The 15,709-nt window shown below is 41.9% G+C and overlaps 1 protein-coding gene across 2 annotated transcripts in view; it reads left to right on the plus strand.

The window, feature by feature from the left end:
* Positions 1–1,715: 1,715 nt before the first annotated feature.
* The window catches only part of Top2b (DNA topoisomerase II beta), a 63,807-nt gene continuing 49,813 nt past the window's right edge, over positions 1,716–15,709 (plus strand). The window contains exon 1 of one of the 2 annotated variants that reach the window (XM_028875671.2): positions 1,716–2,250. In XM_028875671.2, the coding sequence (XP_028731504.1) occupies positions 2,203–2,250 (48 nt within the window). In that variant the 5' untranslated portion in view covers positions 1,716–2,202. Of the gene's footprint in view, positions 2,251–3,310; positions 3,331–15,709 lie in introns of those variants that run through there. The other variant, XM_037208680.1, reaches the window with a different exon arrangement.

The raw sequence follows: 15,709 nt of genomic DNA on the forward strand, positions 1-15,709 counted from the left end.
TACTAATGAATATTTGGATTTTGAGTTCAAAACCTGACAAGAGTTTTGAAAGTGATGTTTCAAAAAAGACAACAGTTGGGGGTAAGGTGGTAATACATGTAATCCCAGCACTTGAGAGGCTGGGACAAAAGGATCAGAAGTTCAAGTCAGCCTAGGCTACAGACTTTCTCTCAGAAAGAGACTATATATATGTAGCTTGGCTTCTATGTAAAGCATATATAAATTTATCTTTTAAATACTCAACCTTTAAAATCATCTGTCTTCAAAGATCAACTATTTGGGTACTTAGGAGTAAAACTCCACAGTTAAAGCCCAAAGCTGGACTTGGGAAAATTCATTAACACAGCCATGGTGCTTCGTTGTCAGGTTCAGCGTTCAGCTTAGACCATGGCCGGCTAGAACACCAAATTCAAGTAAAAAAAGGCTTTAGTGTTCTGACCCACAGTCCCCAAATAAGCCTAAATTCCAGTCTCCAGAGAGCCAGTTAAGAACTACATTTAAGTTATTCCCATGTTCCAGAGTTCCCCCCTTTGGATTCAGAATGTGGTTGAGGGGTGTGAGCCCGGACATTTTTGTTTTCCCTCAAGGGAAACACTCGGCTGCCAGAGAGACTCACAGAAGCGCCGTCACACAAAGTTGTAAGCTCCATCTGGATAAAGTTCCTCGGTGTCCTCTTGTTAGTCACTCTTGGAAGACTGACGTCTGAGGCTGTTTAAACCCATTGCCGCGCCTGGCACGGCGTGGGAGGAGTATGCCCAAGGAGGACTTGTTGAATGCAATTCCATCTACAGGCTGGGTGAAGTCAAGCGCTCTTCCACCTGCCAAAGGCTTTGGCGTTGCTAATTTTGTTCTTAGAAAGCTTCCACACCAATAAATCTATTCCTTAGGGTGTATCTGAAGATGCCTCTGGAAGTTCTAAAAGACATGCGTGCTTTTAGAGGTGGTGGTGGTGGTGCGGTTCCTGACAGGTGAAAAGTGACAGGGACCTGTCTGCATTGTCCACAGGGAAGGTCAGTAGCCCAGAAAGGGGCGCCTGGCCAGCTCCCGTTTCTTCCCTGGCTCGTTCTCTGGGCACCCTTATCTCTCAAGTTCTCTACATGCTGGCACTGAGGACTGACTGCCGTGTCTGGGGACGGGCAGATGAAGGACAGGGAGACTGCCTGGTGGGTGACGCTCTCTCTGCACAGCAGCGACCTGGCGCCCAGGGGCCTGGCCCGGCAGCTGGTGCGGCGCCCAGTCCCATCTGCAGCTCGCTCGCCCTCTCCCGGGCCCCGTCCCCGGGGACGCCCAAGGCTTCCTGCCTCCCTGCCCCCACCCGCCCCGGCTTCCCGGCAGGCAGGGCTGCAGGACACGGCCCGGAGGTTCCCCCAGCCCTCGGCCCAGGACTCCCGGCTCCCGGGGCCGCCCCGGAATGACCCTTGACAGCCGCCCGCTCTCCCTGCAGATGGAAACCCCATTCGCTCTTTCTCTTCCTCGCGCACACACACTCTCACACACAAACAAAAACCCCAAGTCTGCCTCTCCGTTGCTACCCGCAATGACGTTTCCCCCTCGGGTCCCGCCCCCTCTGGGGGTCTGGAATTTTTGGATTGGTCGGCGGGCTGAGGTAACAAGGCCATGATTGGAGGATCCCGGGCTGACTGACAGCCGGGTGGCCGCCGCGCCCTCCCCCTCCCGGAGCGCGCCTGTGTGTGCGCTGTTATGCCGGACTGGAGGGAGGCGACTACGGCGGCTCTGTTTATTGTCCCTCTCGGCCGGTGCTCCTGAGGGCCGGGTCAGGCGCCGCTCGGGCGGCCTTCGAGGCAGCGGCGGCCTTCGAGGCGGCGGCGACCGCAGCGCGTCCTCCGGGGGCCTCGGTGGCGTGAGGAGAAGCAGCGCCTCCGTCGCGTCGGGGGTCGGGCTCGCGCCTCCTCGCCGGCCCGCGCCGGCCCCTGCAGACCCTCGCCGCCTCCTGCTCGGTCCCCATCCCCCGCGTGGGCCTCGGGGGGCCGCGCCGCACCGCCGGCCCTTCCTCAGCCTCGGCCGCGCTCTAGGCCCGGGCGCCGCGCTCGAGTTTGAGGGCGGCGGGCGGCGCGGCCTCCTCGGCGGCTCAGGCCCGCGATGGGGCGCGGCTAGGAGCGCGGCGCGCAGCGGTCAGTGCGAGCGGCAGGCCGGGCGGCCCCGGAGCGCGAGCAGCCCCTGGCCTGCGCGGGAGGCGCTGCCATGGCCAAGTCCAGCCTCGCGGGTGCTGATGGGGCGCTGACCTGGGTGGTGAGTGCGGCGCGGGCAGGCGCATTGTTCGTGGGCCGCGGGAGAGGCGGGCGGGGGCCACGAGCGCGGCGGGCGCCCTGTCGGGTCGCGGCCAGGGCCTAACCCTGCCTGCCTTTTCTCTCCGCTGCTCGCCGCCGCCGGGGCTCAGGCTGCGGGAGAATGCTCGCCCGAAACTTCAGGGTGCACACCAAGACGTGGGGGCGCGCGCTGACGCGTGCCTCCTCGCCAGCCTTCCATGAGCACGGCGGCGCCAGAAAATAGTGCAGAACCTGGGCCCCCTGTGTGTGTGCCAAATGCTGCCGCTTCCGGAGGCCTGTCCCGAAGGAACTTGAACTTGAATGGCCACTGCGGTTTGCACCTCCCCGGGGAAGGGCTCATTCCGCAGAGAGGGGATTTGGGATGACTTTGACAGCAGGCTAGAGCCCGCAGCTGGTCCATCTGCCGGTGGGATTACTAAAAGAAGATCTTACTTACGTCAGCTTCGCGAGTACAACGTGTGGGGGCCGAGGGCTGTCCCCAGGAGGTGAAAGGGTGCTTAAGCCTGAACTTGGGGGATTTGCGGAGCTCCGTTCCCGGTGGGAAATGGAAATAGCAAGTGCAGCGGGAGCAGTTGGAGCAGGGTTCCCACGACAGATCGATAACTCCAGCATTTCACTTACTCAGCGCTGAGTTCAGACCAGGGTCATTTCCTGAACAAAACACTGGACTTAGCCAAATGAGCGGGGGAGCCAGGACAGAAAGTGGACAGATTTTAGGGACTTTTAACACACCCCTTCCTCAAGATCCCAATTGCCCGCCTTTTGAACACACCAAGGAACTTTCGTATTGGTTGGCATTTTTCCCCTTGTTTTCTTTGTTTGGTTGAGGTTTAGATGAGTCTTGAGTAGCAGTCGTGCCTGTTGATGAATGTTGCTTGTAAAAAGGGTGTTCTTGTGGACAGCAGGAAAACACTTTAATCATTTGCATTACTGTACCAGGGTACTTTGCAAAGTAACTTGCCAGATTCTTCAAATCTCTGGAAATATGTGCACTACTAGACAATGCAGTGTGAGAGTATGAATGGAGAAGAAAAGCTAGATGGTAAGTTAGTGGACATTTGTGCATGGAAAGAGTGCTTGAAATTGCTGCCCCTTAACTCTGTTACTAAAACTAGACATGAAGATGGAGTGTGATCATGTGTTAGTGTCACTCATACTTGTTGAAGCACTGAGATCTGAGTGGACTTGTCTGTGACTTGGTTCCTCAATGGCAAACATTTTATGTGTCTGGGTGTTTTGCCTGCTTGTATGTTTGTGCACCACTTGCATGCCTGGTGTCTAGGGAGGCCAGAAGAGGGCATCAGTATCCTGGGACTGCAGCTACAGATGGCTGTAAACCACTCAGGACCTCTGGAACCCAGGTCCTCTGGAAAAGCAGTCAGTGCTCTTAACTGCTGAGCTCTCTCTCAAATTCTGTCACCATAGCAAATATTTTGTGCCACAGTTGGATTGTTTGTTTTTATTGCTTATGGTAGCAATATTTTAGTTTGCTGTTATTAACTTTATACATAATTTAATGGGACGCTTTTCCTTTATGCTCAATGGAAAAACTTAAATTTTCAGAAGAAACAGAGAAAATTTGTATAGTTTCATTCAAAATTAGAAAAGTCTATTTGAAATTAAAATAGACTTATTGATTGAATTTACTATAAAATAGATTATGGGAATTGCAGTAAAATAAAAATTTGGCCTTATAAAGTATATCTTGTTGGAATAGTTTATTGAAATGACAACCACATTAGAAGTACTCTTCTTTTAGGTCTGGTGCTTGCTTTATGTTAGTAATGTGAACCTTATAGGCTGCTTTAGTTTCGTGTGTGTGTGTGTGTGTGTGTGTGTGTGTGTGTGTGTGTAAGTAAGAGAGAAGGAGAGAGGAGAGTATGTATGCCCAGATAGGCTTTGAACTTATGATCCTCCTTTCTGACCTTCATGCATGCTGAGATCACACATGTGAGTCTTCACACAGGGCCTGGCTGCTTTTCTTCACTGGGGGAGAATACAGTGAGTTGATGTGGGCTTTGATACAGGTTCAGACCCTGTCTGCAATACATATTGTAGGTGAGACTTTTTCAGGGAACTCAATCTTTCCATCCCTAGTTTGATAAACAGTGCATTAAGAATTTAGAGTTTGAATATAACACAGTGCTGAATTAATGTTTGTTACTGGCAAAGTCTAAGAAAGTCACACTCTGGAATACTAGTTTACTGTTGATTTTACATGAAATGTTTTAGCTAGGTGAAAAATTAAATTTTCATTATGGGAGTTTGGAAACTTATTGCAGTGGCATGTGTTCATATCAGTGAAGCTGGTTTTATGTTTGTGGATGATACAAAAATGGAGTTAATCCAGCTATATTATGCTGAGCAAGGAGTTGCTGTACTGCCTTAGGTTAGTGTGTGTTGAAATTAACTGTCTTGTGATGAAACATTACCTTTCAGGGTCAGAAACAACACAACAGAGTGGTTTTTAATACTCACTAATTTCTACTTACAATAATTCATTTGATTTGATATTGGTTTAAAGTTAGCTGAAGCCGGGCGGTGGTGGCGCACGCCTTTAATCCCAGCACTCGGGAGGCAGAGCCAGGCGGATCGCTGTGAGTTCGAGGCCAGCCTGGGCTACCAAGTGAGCTCCAGGAAAGGCGCAAAACTACGCAGAGAAACCCTGTCTCGAAAAACCAAAAAAAAAAAAAAAAAAATAAAGTTAGCTGAAAATTTAATAATTTAAAAGAAATATGTTGTATCTAAAGTTGGAATTGACACAGATCATGAAGGTTTTTTTTTTTAAATTATTTTTTAGTTAAGCAATCAGTCAAGTTTTTTGAATTTTTAGCTTATAAAACTTGATTAGTAGAGCATAATAGTCTTTCATTCTGCTAATCTTTTTATCAGGTTATAGCAAATGCTTGTGAAAATACTGGAATATAAATTTATGACTATTATATCTTTTCAATGAATCTTCTAGCTTGGTAGATTAAATAATATAGTGGGAGAACATGGAAGGGATTGGAGAGGGGAAAAAAGGGAGGAAACAATGTAATTTCATTTTAATTAAAAACAAAATGAAGCAAAAATGCTATAATAGACAAAGTGACAAAGTATATAAAAATGTGGTAGCCAGAATAGTATAGTATTCTGTATATAATAGTATACTATGTATCTACCATCAGGCTTCACTTAAATTCAACTCAGGGTCACCCACCTTTCTTCTCATTACTTTGAAATAACAAATCTTAGAATCATAATAATTTATCTGTAAATATATAATGTTTATCTGTAAAAGTTGTTTGTTTTTTAAAAAAATATAACCACAACATTATAGTTTCCTTAAGAAATATATATCTGTTCAGTTGGAACCTCCAGCTTGCCCCTGCATGATCCAGAAAGCCCCATTCTTATAAGACACTTTATTATAAAGCCTTTGTTAATATATGATCTTGATAAATAGGTAAATAAACTAAAACTTAGGACTACAGCTGAACACCAGAGACTGAGGTATTCCTATCTTATGATGCAGTGTAAGATGACCTAAGTAGTCTAACAATATCACTTTTACTGGGGATATTTTTAAAAATTTAAGTTTTTTGAGATTTATAATTACATCATTTTTATTTTCCCTTTCCTTCCGCCAAACTTTCCCATGTACCACCCCTTGCTGTATTTCAGATTCATAGCCTTTTTTCTTTGTTACATGTATATGTGTTTATGTGTATATGTATTCTTAAATATATAAATACAACCTGCTCAATCCATATAATGTTACTCATATGTATATGTTTTCAAGACTATTGATATTGATTAACCAGTTAGTTGGTGTGTTCTTCCCTTGGGAAGATCATTTCTACCATTTCAGCATTCTTTTGTTGTCTGTAGTTTTGTCTCTGCTTGAGGCATCTAGAGTTTGTCCTCTTCCTTGTTAGTTAGCATGTTTACACATGTCAGCCTTGTTCTGGTCATGTTTAGACAGCCTTGTTGGTGAGATTTCATGGAGATAGCTGCTGAGAGTCCTAGGGGACACAATACCCCACAGCAAGCTTCCTGTTTCTCTGGCTCTTAACAATCTTTCTGCCTCCTCTCCTTCAGTGGTCGCTGAGCCTTGGGTTCAGGAGTTGTGTTGCAGATGAGTCAGTGGGAATTGAGTTCCACAACTCTGCATTTTGATCAGTTGTGGTTTTCTGTCTGTGGCTATTTCTTTAAAAAAAAATTACTACATTTATTGATTGATTATGTGTATTATGTGGGTGCACATACCACAGTGCATATTCTTTCCTTCTACCACATGGGTCCTGCAATCAAACTTTAAACCACTGGGCCCTCTTGCTGGCCCATATTATGGGTATTACTAATTAAAGAAGCATCACTATATTTAAACAAGTTAAAATTTTGTTGTAAGAACTTTAGTGGGTCATTAGTGCAAGTCTATGTTCATAATCTCTGTGTCTTCTCCATTGAGGTTAGTTTCCCCATAATCCCATACTTAGATCATCTCTTACTGTTTCCTTTATACATTTACATTTCATCTCATCGGGAACACCTGTTTTCTTCTCACTATTAGTCTCACTTTTTTTTTTCTTTCCAAGACAGGGTTTCTTTGGTAGCCTTGGCCATCTTAGAGCTATCTCTGTAGACCCGGCTGGCCTCGAACTCACGGAGATCCGCCTACCTCTACCTCCGAGTGCTGGGATTAAAAGAATATGCCACTGCCATCCGCTGGCTAGTAGTCTAAATTTTCACTGCTCTTTAAGGCTAGTTTAGAGTCTCACTAAACTTATTTTTCAGTTTATGCTCTTTTTACTTATATTTTTAATTTATACTTTTAAAAAATTGAACTTTTGTTACTTTATTGTAAAGTATTGATAGTTTTGTCTTAACAATAACATAAACTTCTGAATTTAGAGAACATGTGTTTTCCTTGTTTATATCCTTTGTAATGTTTAGCAAAGGTCTGGGTGCCTGTCCATCCTCAGTTATTGTTGATGAAATGGGTATTCATATACTACCTTCCTGAAACTAGTACTAGTGCAACACTTGTAGATAGCAGTGTTCCTCACTCAATTTTCCAGTAAAGGTAACATCACAGTATTTAGAAGTACTTTTTGTAATCTGAGTAGAAGTAAGATTGGAACCTGTAGTTTCAGGTCTGTTAAATGCTTCAATGCTGAGAGTTGTATTCTACCAAGTTTCTTTTTAAAACTTTACTACAAATTGGACCCCCATTTTAAAGAGAAGCTGTTATTCACATTTGTCAAGAGAGAAACAGGAATAGAGAATAGGTCAGAAGCTGATAGGCACGTGGCAGAGACAGTTGTGGCCTGGGACTGGGTTAGTTCTTAACCATCATTTTTCACCACAGCACAGCCCCTCTCTAAAACATTATTTTTGGTTTTTTGAGACAAGTTTTTCCTGTGTAACAGCTCTGGCTGTCCTAGAACTTGCTCTGTAGACCAGGGTGGCTTCTAACTCACAGACATCCACTAGCCTTTGCCTCCTGAGTGCTGGGATTAAAGTCGTGCACCACCACTACCTGGCCCAAAACAACTTCTTATATACCCTAATGTGACAGATACTACGAGACATGCCTGTCTCCTTCTGTCTGCTCACCTTTTTACTTTGACATAAAACTATAAGGACTTTATCTCATTTTCAGGTGTATGTACCTAACTAGTATAATAGCATAATGGAAGAGTGTGGACTGTGAACTCAGATCACATGCTTTCATAATTTGGCTTCTTTAAATGCCAGTTTTCTTCAGATCTGTTATCCCACATGCACTAGGGGCATAATGGCAGCATCTACTTGATGGAGCTTTTACATAAGTGTTGGAATGCCCCAGATACCTTCCATCATGCTGGCACACAGCAGATAAGTGTACACTACACACACATCTCTAACCCTGTGATAAGTGTCTTCATGCCTTTTATCTTAGTGAAAATTGGGTTTATCCTTGGGTTTGGGAGGGTGTTTCTGAAGGAAATGTGTAGATAAACATTTGCAGAGTGTGTTTGTTGAAGCTAATTTCCTATGTTCTTCATGGCTTCAGCAACAGTGTTAAAACTGGTTAAGCTGCTGTGTGCATCTTCTAGAATTAAGTTTCTGCTAATCTCCAGGAACTGAATGAGGCCTTTCTTGCAGAATTCTGTTAGAAAAACTTCTAAATGTTTTGTGGGAACCTCTTGTGTTGAGGCTCGTGAGCCAGAACATAAAAGACTGAAATGTTAATTTCTGCTTTCTACTTTGCCAAGGCTGCCAGTGTATTTTGGTTTTACTTACTTTTTTTTTTAAAAGGTTTATTTATTTGTGTATACAGTGTTCTGCTTGCATGTGTCCCTTCAGGCCAGAAGAGGGCACCAGACCTCATTACAGATGGTTGTGAGCCACCATGTGTTGCTGGGAATTGAACTCAGGACCTCTGGAAGAACAGCCAGTGCTCTTAACCTCTAAGCCATCTATCCAGCCCCGGTTTTACTTACTTTTATCCAGATAGTAATGAGAAAGTTTGGTCTGCAGAAGCAATAGCTAGGTATAAATAGTACCTCTAGACAAACATTCAGTTTTAATCTAGTTTAATTATATTTTCACATGCATGAATTAATAAGCTTTTAACAGCCCTCTGTGAATTCATTATAGAGAATTCGAAAATGTATCAAAAGTAAAAATAAAATGACCCACATTTATACGTTCTGTAGATAAGTTTTATTGGCATTCTTTTGGGTATATGTGTATATATATATAATCATATTCTTTGCTATGCATGTATATAATTATATAACTTTTCTGACAAAATGGACTCTCATTCTTTTGTAGCTTTGCTCAACAAATATTATGGTTATTTGTTTTTTATGTGAATGTGACTGTGCCTTTATGTACACATGTGGGTGCAGTGCCTGGGAGATTAATGAAGGTCTGACTAAATGTCAGACCTCCTGACACTAGAGTTACAGGTGGTTATGTACGGGTGTCACGAGCTGAACATAGGTCCTTTGTAAGAAGAGCAATTCCTCTTAACCATTTGCCATCTAGCCCTGGAAGTTGCTTTGTATCCCAGGCTGACTTCAAATTTGTAGCAGTCCTCCTGTATCTGCTGGGAATTCAGGTATATACCAGCATGCTCATCTTATTGTAGTTTCATAAGCCATTAAACAATTTAAAAATGCTGTTATCTTAAATTTATGTAAAGTCTACAGTGATAGAAGTTTCTTTTAAGATTTATTATTTTTGTTTTATTTCATGTATATGAGTGTGTGTGAGTGAATATCTACCACATGTATGTGGCTGTCTGTAGCATAGTGAGTAGTTCTCAACCTTCCTGACATTGTGACCCTTTAATACAGTGCCTCATATTGTGGGGAACCCCAACCATAAAATTGTTTTCATTGTTACTTCATAATTGTAATTTTGCTACTGTTATGAATCATAATATAAATATCTGATGTGCAGGGTATCTGATATGCAACCCCATTGAAAAGATTGTTGGACTCCCAAAGGGGTCATGACCCACAGGTTGAGAACTGCTGTTGTAGAGGCTAGATGAGGATGATATCAGATCCCTTGAAACTGGAGTTCCAGGTGGTAATGAACCACCTGACATGGAATCTCAACTTGGGTCCCTCTAAAGGGCAGCACATATTCTTTTTTTCCTCTCTTATTTATCTATCTATTTATCTATCTATCTATTTATTTATTTATCTATCCATCCATCCACTCATTTATTTAAAATAGATTCTTCTTTCATACAATACATTTTGACCACAGTTTCTCTTCCCTCCACTCCTCCTAGCTCTCCTTCATCTCTCTTCTCCCCCCAAAAATCCCCCCCCCACTTCGTTTCCTCTTCAGAAAAGAGCAGGCCTCCAAGAAATGGCAACCAAACAGGATACAGTAAGACAAGGCAAAAGCCCTCATATCGAGGCTGGACAAGGCAACCCAATAGGAGGAAAAGAGTCCCAAAGCAGGCAAAAGAGTCAGAGATACCCCCACTCCCACTGTTAGGAGTCACACAAAAACACCAATCTAACAACCATAACATATATGCAGGCCCTGTGCTTGCCGCTTCAGTCTCTGTGAGCCCATGTGAGCCCTGCTTAGTTGATTTGGTAGGCCATGTTTTCTTCAATACATTTTCTTAACTGCTTAGTTATCTCTCCCCCTTGTTTAGCCTCACATGTTTAGATTTTTTTCTTTCTGTATGATTAAGCACGGTTAAGATTTTTTCCCAAATTGATCAATTTCTTCTAGGTTATCTAATTGTTGGCATATAATTTTAGCTGTCTCTTAGAAAACCATTCTGTGACATAAGTTGTGGTGTCTCTCTTTTGTTTCAATTTCAGTCACATCTTTTTTGAAACAACTCAGTCTAGCTAAAGTATATTTGTTACTTTGCTGCTGTGCTGAAATATCTGATGGAAATAGGGAGGACAGATTACTTTGGCTCATAGTTCCAGGATCTCAGTGTCTTTGTGGAGAAAGTGCAGTGAAGTATGTAGTCAGGACTGTTCGAATCCTGGTAGATCAGGAAGCAGAGTGAGGTTAGGAGGTGGTCCCAGGTCCTTTCAAAGACACAACTGTAGTGACCAGTTTTCTCTAGCTAGGCCTCATCACATAAAGGTCCCACTGCCTTCCAAAGTAACACTACCAAACATTCAAACTTGAGACTGGGAGGCATTTCAAATTCAAACCACGGCAAAACCCTTGTTTTTTTTTTTTTAGATTCATGGCCATCTCACAATGCAAAGTGTACTCAATCCATCTTCTGACATTTCTCCAAAGCCTAGTTGAGTCTCTACTTAGACACAAACCAATCTCTTTTTGACCCCTTATAAGATAAAAATGTCACCAGTATCAATATACGATAGCACACAGTTGATAGTACTGTTCCAAAAATGAAGAGCAAAAGAGTATTAAGAGAAGACCAAACCAAAAAAAGAACACAACTCAGCAGGACAAACGCTGAGTCCTGTAGCCTCACAAGCAGTACCATGGGAATAGTTGCATGATGGGAGCATCAGTGGGCTTGAACAGACCCACCCTTATGTCCTAGCCATTTGAAGCCCATATGGGTCTGCTTAGTTCCTATGGTTTTTTGGGGGTCTCTGTTGCAAGTGAAGCACTATTTTCATAGTTTTGATAGTCCTCTATGGGTTACCTCCTGCAGGGAATCCAACCCTGTCAGATACTGCCCGGTTCCATAGGCTTTCCTCAAATTCTTGGTGGAATATTGTGTGATTCTGTAATTCCTGCATTCTGAATATCTGCAAAAACAGAATCATTCTGATAATGCTAAGCTCTTATGGTAGTTTTAGACATAGCCTGCCCTTTTGTACCACAACTGCAGTGGCCTTTGAGACCCTGGATAGCTGAATCTGAGAAACACTTCCTAGATGGCTGTGAGTGGGCAGAGCACACTTGATTTTTTTGTTTTTTAAAGGGAAGTCTTTTAAATGAGTTTATAGTTTTATGTTCTGGAGCCTGTGGTGGGTGGAGTTTTGCCAACATCTCCTGAATGCTTAAGTCCCTTTGTTGTTGTCCTAGTGTGTAAATTGCTTAGCTTCATTGGAACAGTTCTAATCTCTTTTTAACTGTCACGGTCTCTTAGTCTGCCAGTGCTCTTTTTCTGGCCAAATCACTTTTTTTTTTCTCTTACTCTGCCAGCCTGGCTAATAGTAGCTAGCAGCAACTGTGCCACATCCCTACTTTTTCTGCTTTCTTTAAGTTTCTCTGCTAAATTATTAGTATATTAAATTCAGCCTCATTCAGATTTCCAGGACACAGCAAAATTTGCAGAAATTCTTTGCCAAATGTACAGGAATGGTTTCTAGGCCAATTCCCAGTAGAGTCCTTGTTTGCACCTGAAACCTTGGTTTTGGGCTTCACTGTCCACCTTTCTGTTGTCATTCTGATCTTTTTGAACTCCTACTGGAAGAAGCCATTAAACTTTACTTATAGCATTTTGGGATTTCTCTAGTTCACATATTAAGCCTCTTGCAACTCTCACAAACCAGTTCCAAAGGACTAAACCAACTTCAGGTTTAGGCACAGCAATGACTGCTTCTTTGGTACCAGTTTTGGAGTTAGTTACTTTTGCATTGCTGTGACCAAAATACCTGACAGAAACAACTTCAAGGAGGAAACTTATTTGGTTCATGGTCTTAAGGAATTTCGGTCCCTTGTAGCAGGGAAGATTACGGAGTGTGTGGCAGTCATTCAAATAAGGTTGGGGCTAGCGAGTGTAGCTTTCACTGCCCTACTTTACTGACCTGTTTATGCAGGCTAGTACCCACCTCTTCAAAGTTTGCATCCTCCTCAAAACTCTTGCTTTCATTGACTTTAAGAACTTAAAAAAAGTCTTTCCTCTGATTCAACAAATGACATGATTTATTGTACATATGTTACACTTAGCTGCAACTGAGAACAGAACTAGTCTAGGTTGCCCCAGGCTCAGGGCAGGGAACCAACAGGGGGACTGTTTTGGTTCTAAACAAGGTAGATCTCTCAGAAGTGGTCTTGGTGATCAGATGACAGTGAAGTCCCAGATACAGTGAGACACAGTGTCATTAATAGCATATAGTCCAGCTACTTGTACCAGCTCCTCTGCTGCTGGCATTCTTTATTTCTTCTGTAACCACCATGGTCCACAGCTGGATTACTTGGGCCTTTGACTGATCTTTCTTCTCTGGAGCTTTAGGCGGTGCATTCACTGTATATAATGTATAGTTGATGATATTGTATAGCAAGCATTCACTTTTCCACTTCATTCAGATGACTAAGGCTAAGGGACTCAAATCTTATTTTTTCCTGTTAATTTTAGATTTAGTTCTATGCATAGTTTCTTAAGGTACACTATTGGTTCAACATCTTCATTTTTAAAAATAAATGTGGTATTACTTTATCTTGATTCTGTAAGTTTTGGTGCCTTTTTTTGCTTTTATTTATCCCCATATATTTTCTAAATCATCTTGTGATTTCTTTCTTGACTCTTTAATAATTTAACGAGTATATTGTTTAATTTCCACAGTTTGTGGATTTTCTGTTTCCCTTCTATTTATTTCTAGTTTCACTTTATTATAGACAGAGAGGATGTATGTCTTCAATCTTTTAGTTTGTTGAGACTTATTTTATGGTTAACATCTGGTTTGTGTCAAAATGCTTCCTGTGCATTTGGGAAGAATGTATATTCAGCTGGGATCTTCTGTACATGTCTGCTCGGTTTGTCTTGTGCTTCAGTTCTTTGTTCTCACATTGATGCTTGATCTGGTTGTCCTGTCCGTAGTTGAACATGGGGTGTAGGAGTTTCTAATTATCATTATATTGCTGTTTATCTTTTCCTTTAGCTCTGTTGATGTTTGCTTTATATATTTGTGTGCTCTAGTAGTAGGTATATACCCATTTACAACAATGATATCTTCCTGGTGAATTATCTTTGTCTTTTGTCACAGGTTTTGTTCAAACTTAGTCTATTTGTGTAATGTATCTATGGGACCCTGCTTTCTTTGGATCCTGTTTGCATGAAGTATGCTTTGCCACCATATCTCCTGAAGCCCATTGCAGCCCATGTGTTTTTAGATCTAAAGTGTGTCTGTTGGCACCATTTAGTTGGATTAAAAAAAAATCAAATTGGCTAATATATGCTTTACAGGCAGTAAGCTCATTTATATTTAAGGTGATCATTGATATGAAAGGACTTACTTTTGGAATTTTAATTTTTATTTATAGCTTGTAGCTCTTTTGTTTGTTTTCTCTCTTGCTGTTTTTTGTGAGGTTATGATTCCATTCTCTTCTCATTTGACATTTTCTCAATTTTTATGGTTATCGCTATAGTTACATAACACAACTCAAAAGGCTAACATTCAGTTTTAAATTAATGTTAACTTGACCAATTGCATATACAGCTGTATACATACTTCTGCCACCCACAGTTTAGTAACCACAAGGTTTTATTAGGTTATCAGCAATACTCAAAAGACAGACTCGAGCAAAAGTAGGATGATAAGTAAAGTGTGTAGAGATAAAACCAAGCAAGGAACTGTAGCACAAATGATGTGTTTTTAGTGTTTCCATACTATGTAACATAGATTTATGATTACTTCTATAGTTTCATTTTTAAACATTTATACCATATTTTAGAGTAATCTATATTCTTACATTAATGTTGAAAGTTCTATATCTCTCTCTGTATTTATCTTTACTAGGAAGGGTTATATTTTCATATGACTTTTGCTTCAGCTTGATGGGCTTTCATCAATGACTTTGCTCAGCTTTTACTAATTTTCTTCTTTACAACCTAAAGATTTAAAAGAAAAAAGGTATTTTTAATCTAAAATGTCTGTAGGGCAGTTTTGCCAGCTATTTTGGTTAGTTTTTTTTAATGTATCATCCTACTTTTGTTCTAGTCTGTATCTGTTGAGTAATTGCTGATAACCTAATAAAACTCTCCAGTATATGAAGAATAATTAGTTTTCTTGTATTGCTGTCAAGATTCTCTCCTTTGTGACTTTTTCCTCCTGTGATATTGGGAATTGAACTCATGGCCTCCTGGATGGGCCGGTGGCCCTATCCATGACTACTGAAGCTTGGTCATATATCTTAGTAGAGGTTCCTCTGTGTAGCTCTTTTACCTGGCTGTCCTAGAACTTGCTCTGTAGACCAGGCTAGCCTCACTCACAGAGATCTCTCTGCCTCTGCCTCCCTAGTTCCTGTCGTTAAAGATGTGAGTCACCACTGCCTGGCCCATTTTTATCTTTTTATTTGAGACATTTTTGCAATGTATATTCTGTTTGATTGATGATAGCCCACAAGTGATTCAAGTTCTTTTAATTTTTCTTCATTCTTTCCTTTTTTGGGTTTTTTTGAAATTTGTCTTTACATTTTCTATTTTTTTCTTGAGGTTGGCCAACTCTGTAGTTGAGCATTTGTATACTTTTAGTTATTGTATTCTTTAATTTCAGAAATATTTGAGTATTTTCAGTTACTATCTGTTTATTTAATTTCATTTTGCTCATTATTTTACTGGTTTTCTTGTTTGGTTGTGCATCTGTACAAGTTCCTTGAGCATCGTCTTTTATCTCCATTTCTCCCTTTCCTTTATCCTTTCTTTACTATTCTTTTTTCCTCTTCCCTCCCCACCTTCCCCTCCCTGAGACTGGATCTCTAGCCTAGTCTGATCTTTATTTATAGCAGTCCTATGGCTGTAAACTCCCCATTTCCTTGGGGCAGCCCAGGGAGTTTTAATTGTCCCTTGGAATGTCTATTGTCTTTCCTTCTCTCCAGGCTTTAGCATTTCAAAGCTCAGCTCCCTCCACTTCAGGTTCTATTCTGGCTAGTTACTCCATCTAGAGAATCAGGAGGCTTTGCAAACCTTTCCCGGGCATGTGACCTCTGGGCTTGTTCACTGAAGAGGTTTGTCTATGTCTGTACTTAGGGGACAA

This window comes from Peromyscus leucopus, chromosome 9, assembly GCF_004664715.2.
Source record: "Peromyscus leucopus breed LL Stock chromosome 9, UCI_PerLeu_2.1, whole genome shotgun sequence".
Lineage (NCBI taxonomy): Eukaryota > Metazoa > Chordata > Mammalia > Rodentia > Cricetidae > Peromyscus > Peromyscus leucopus.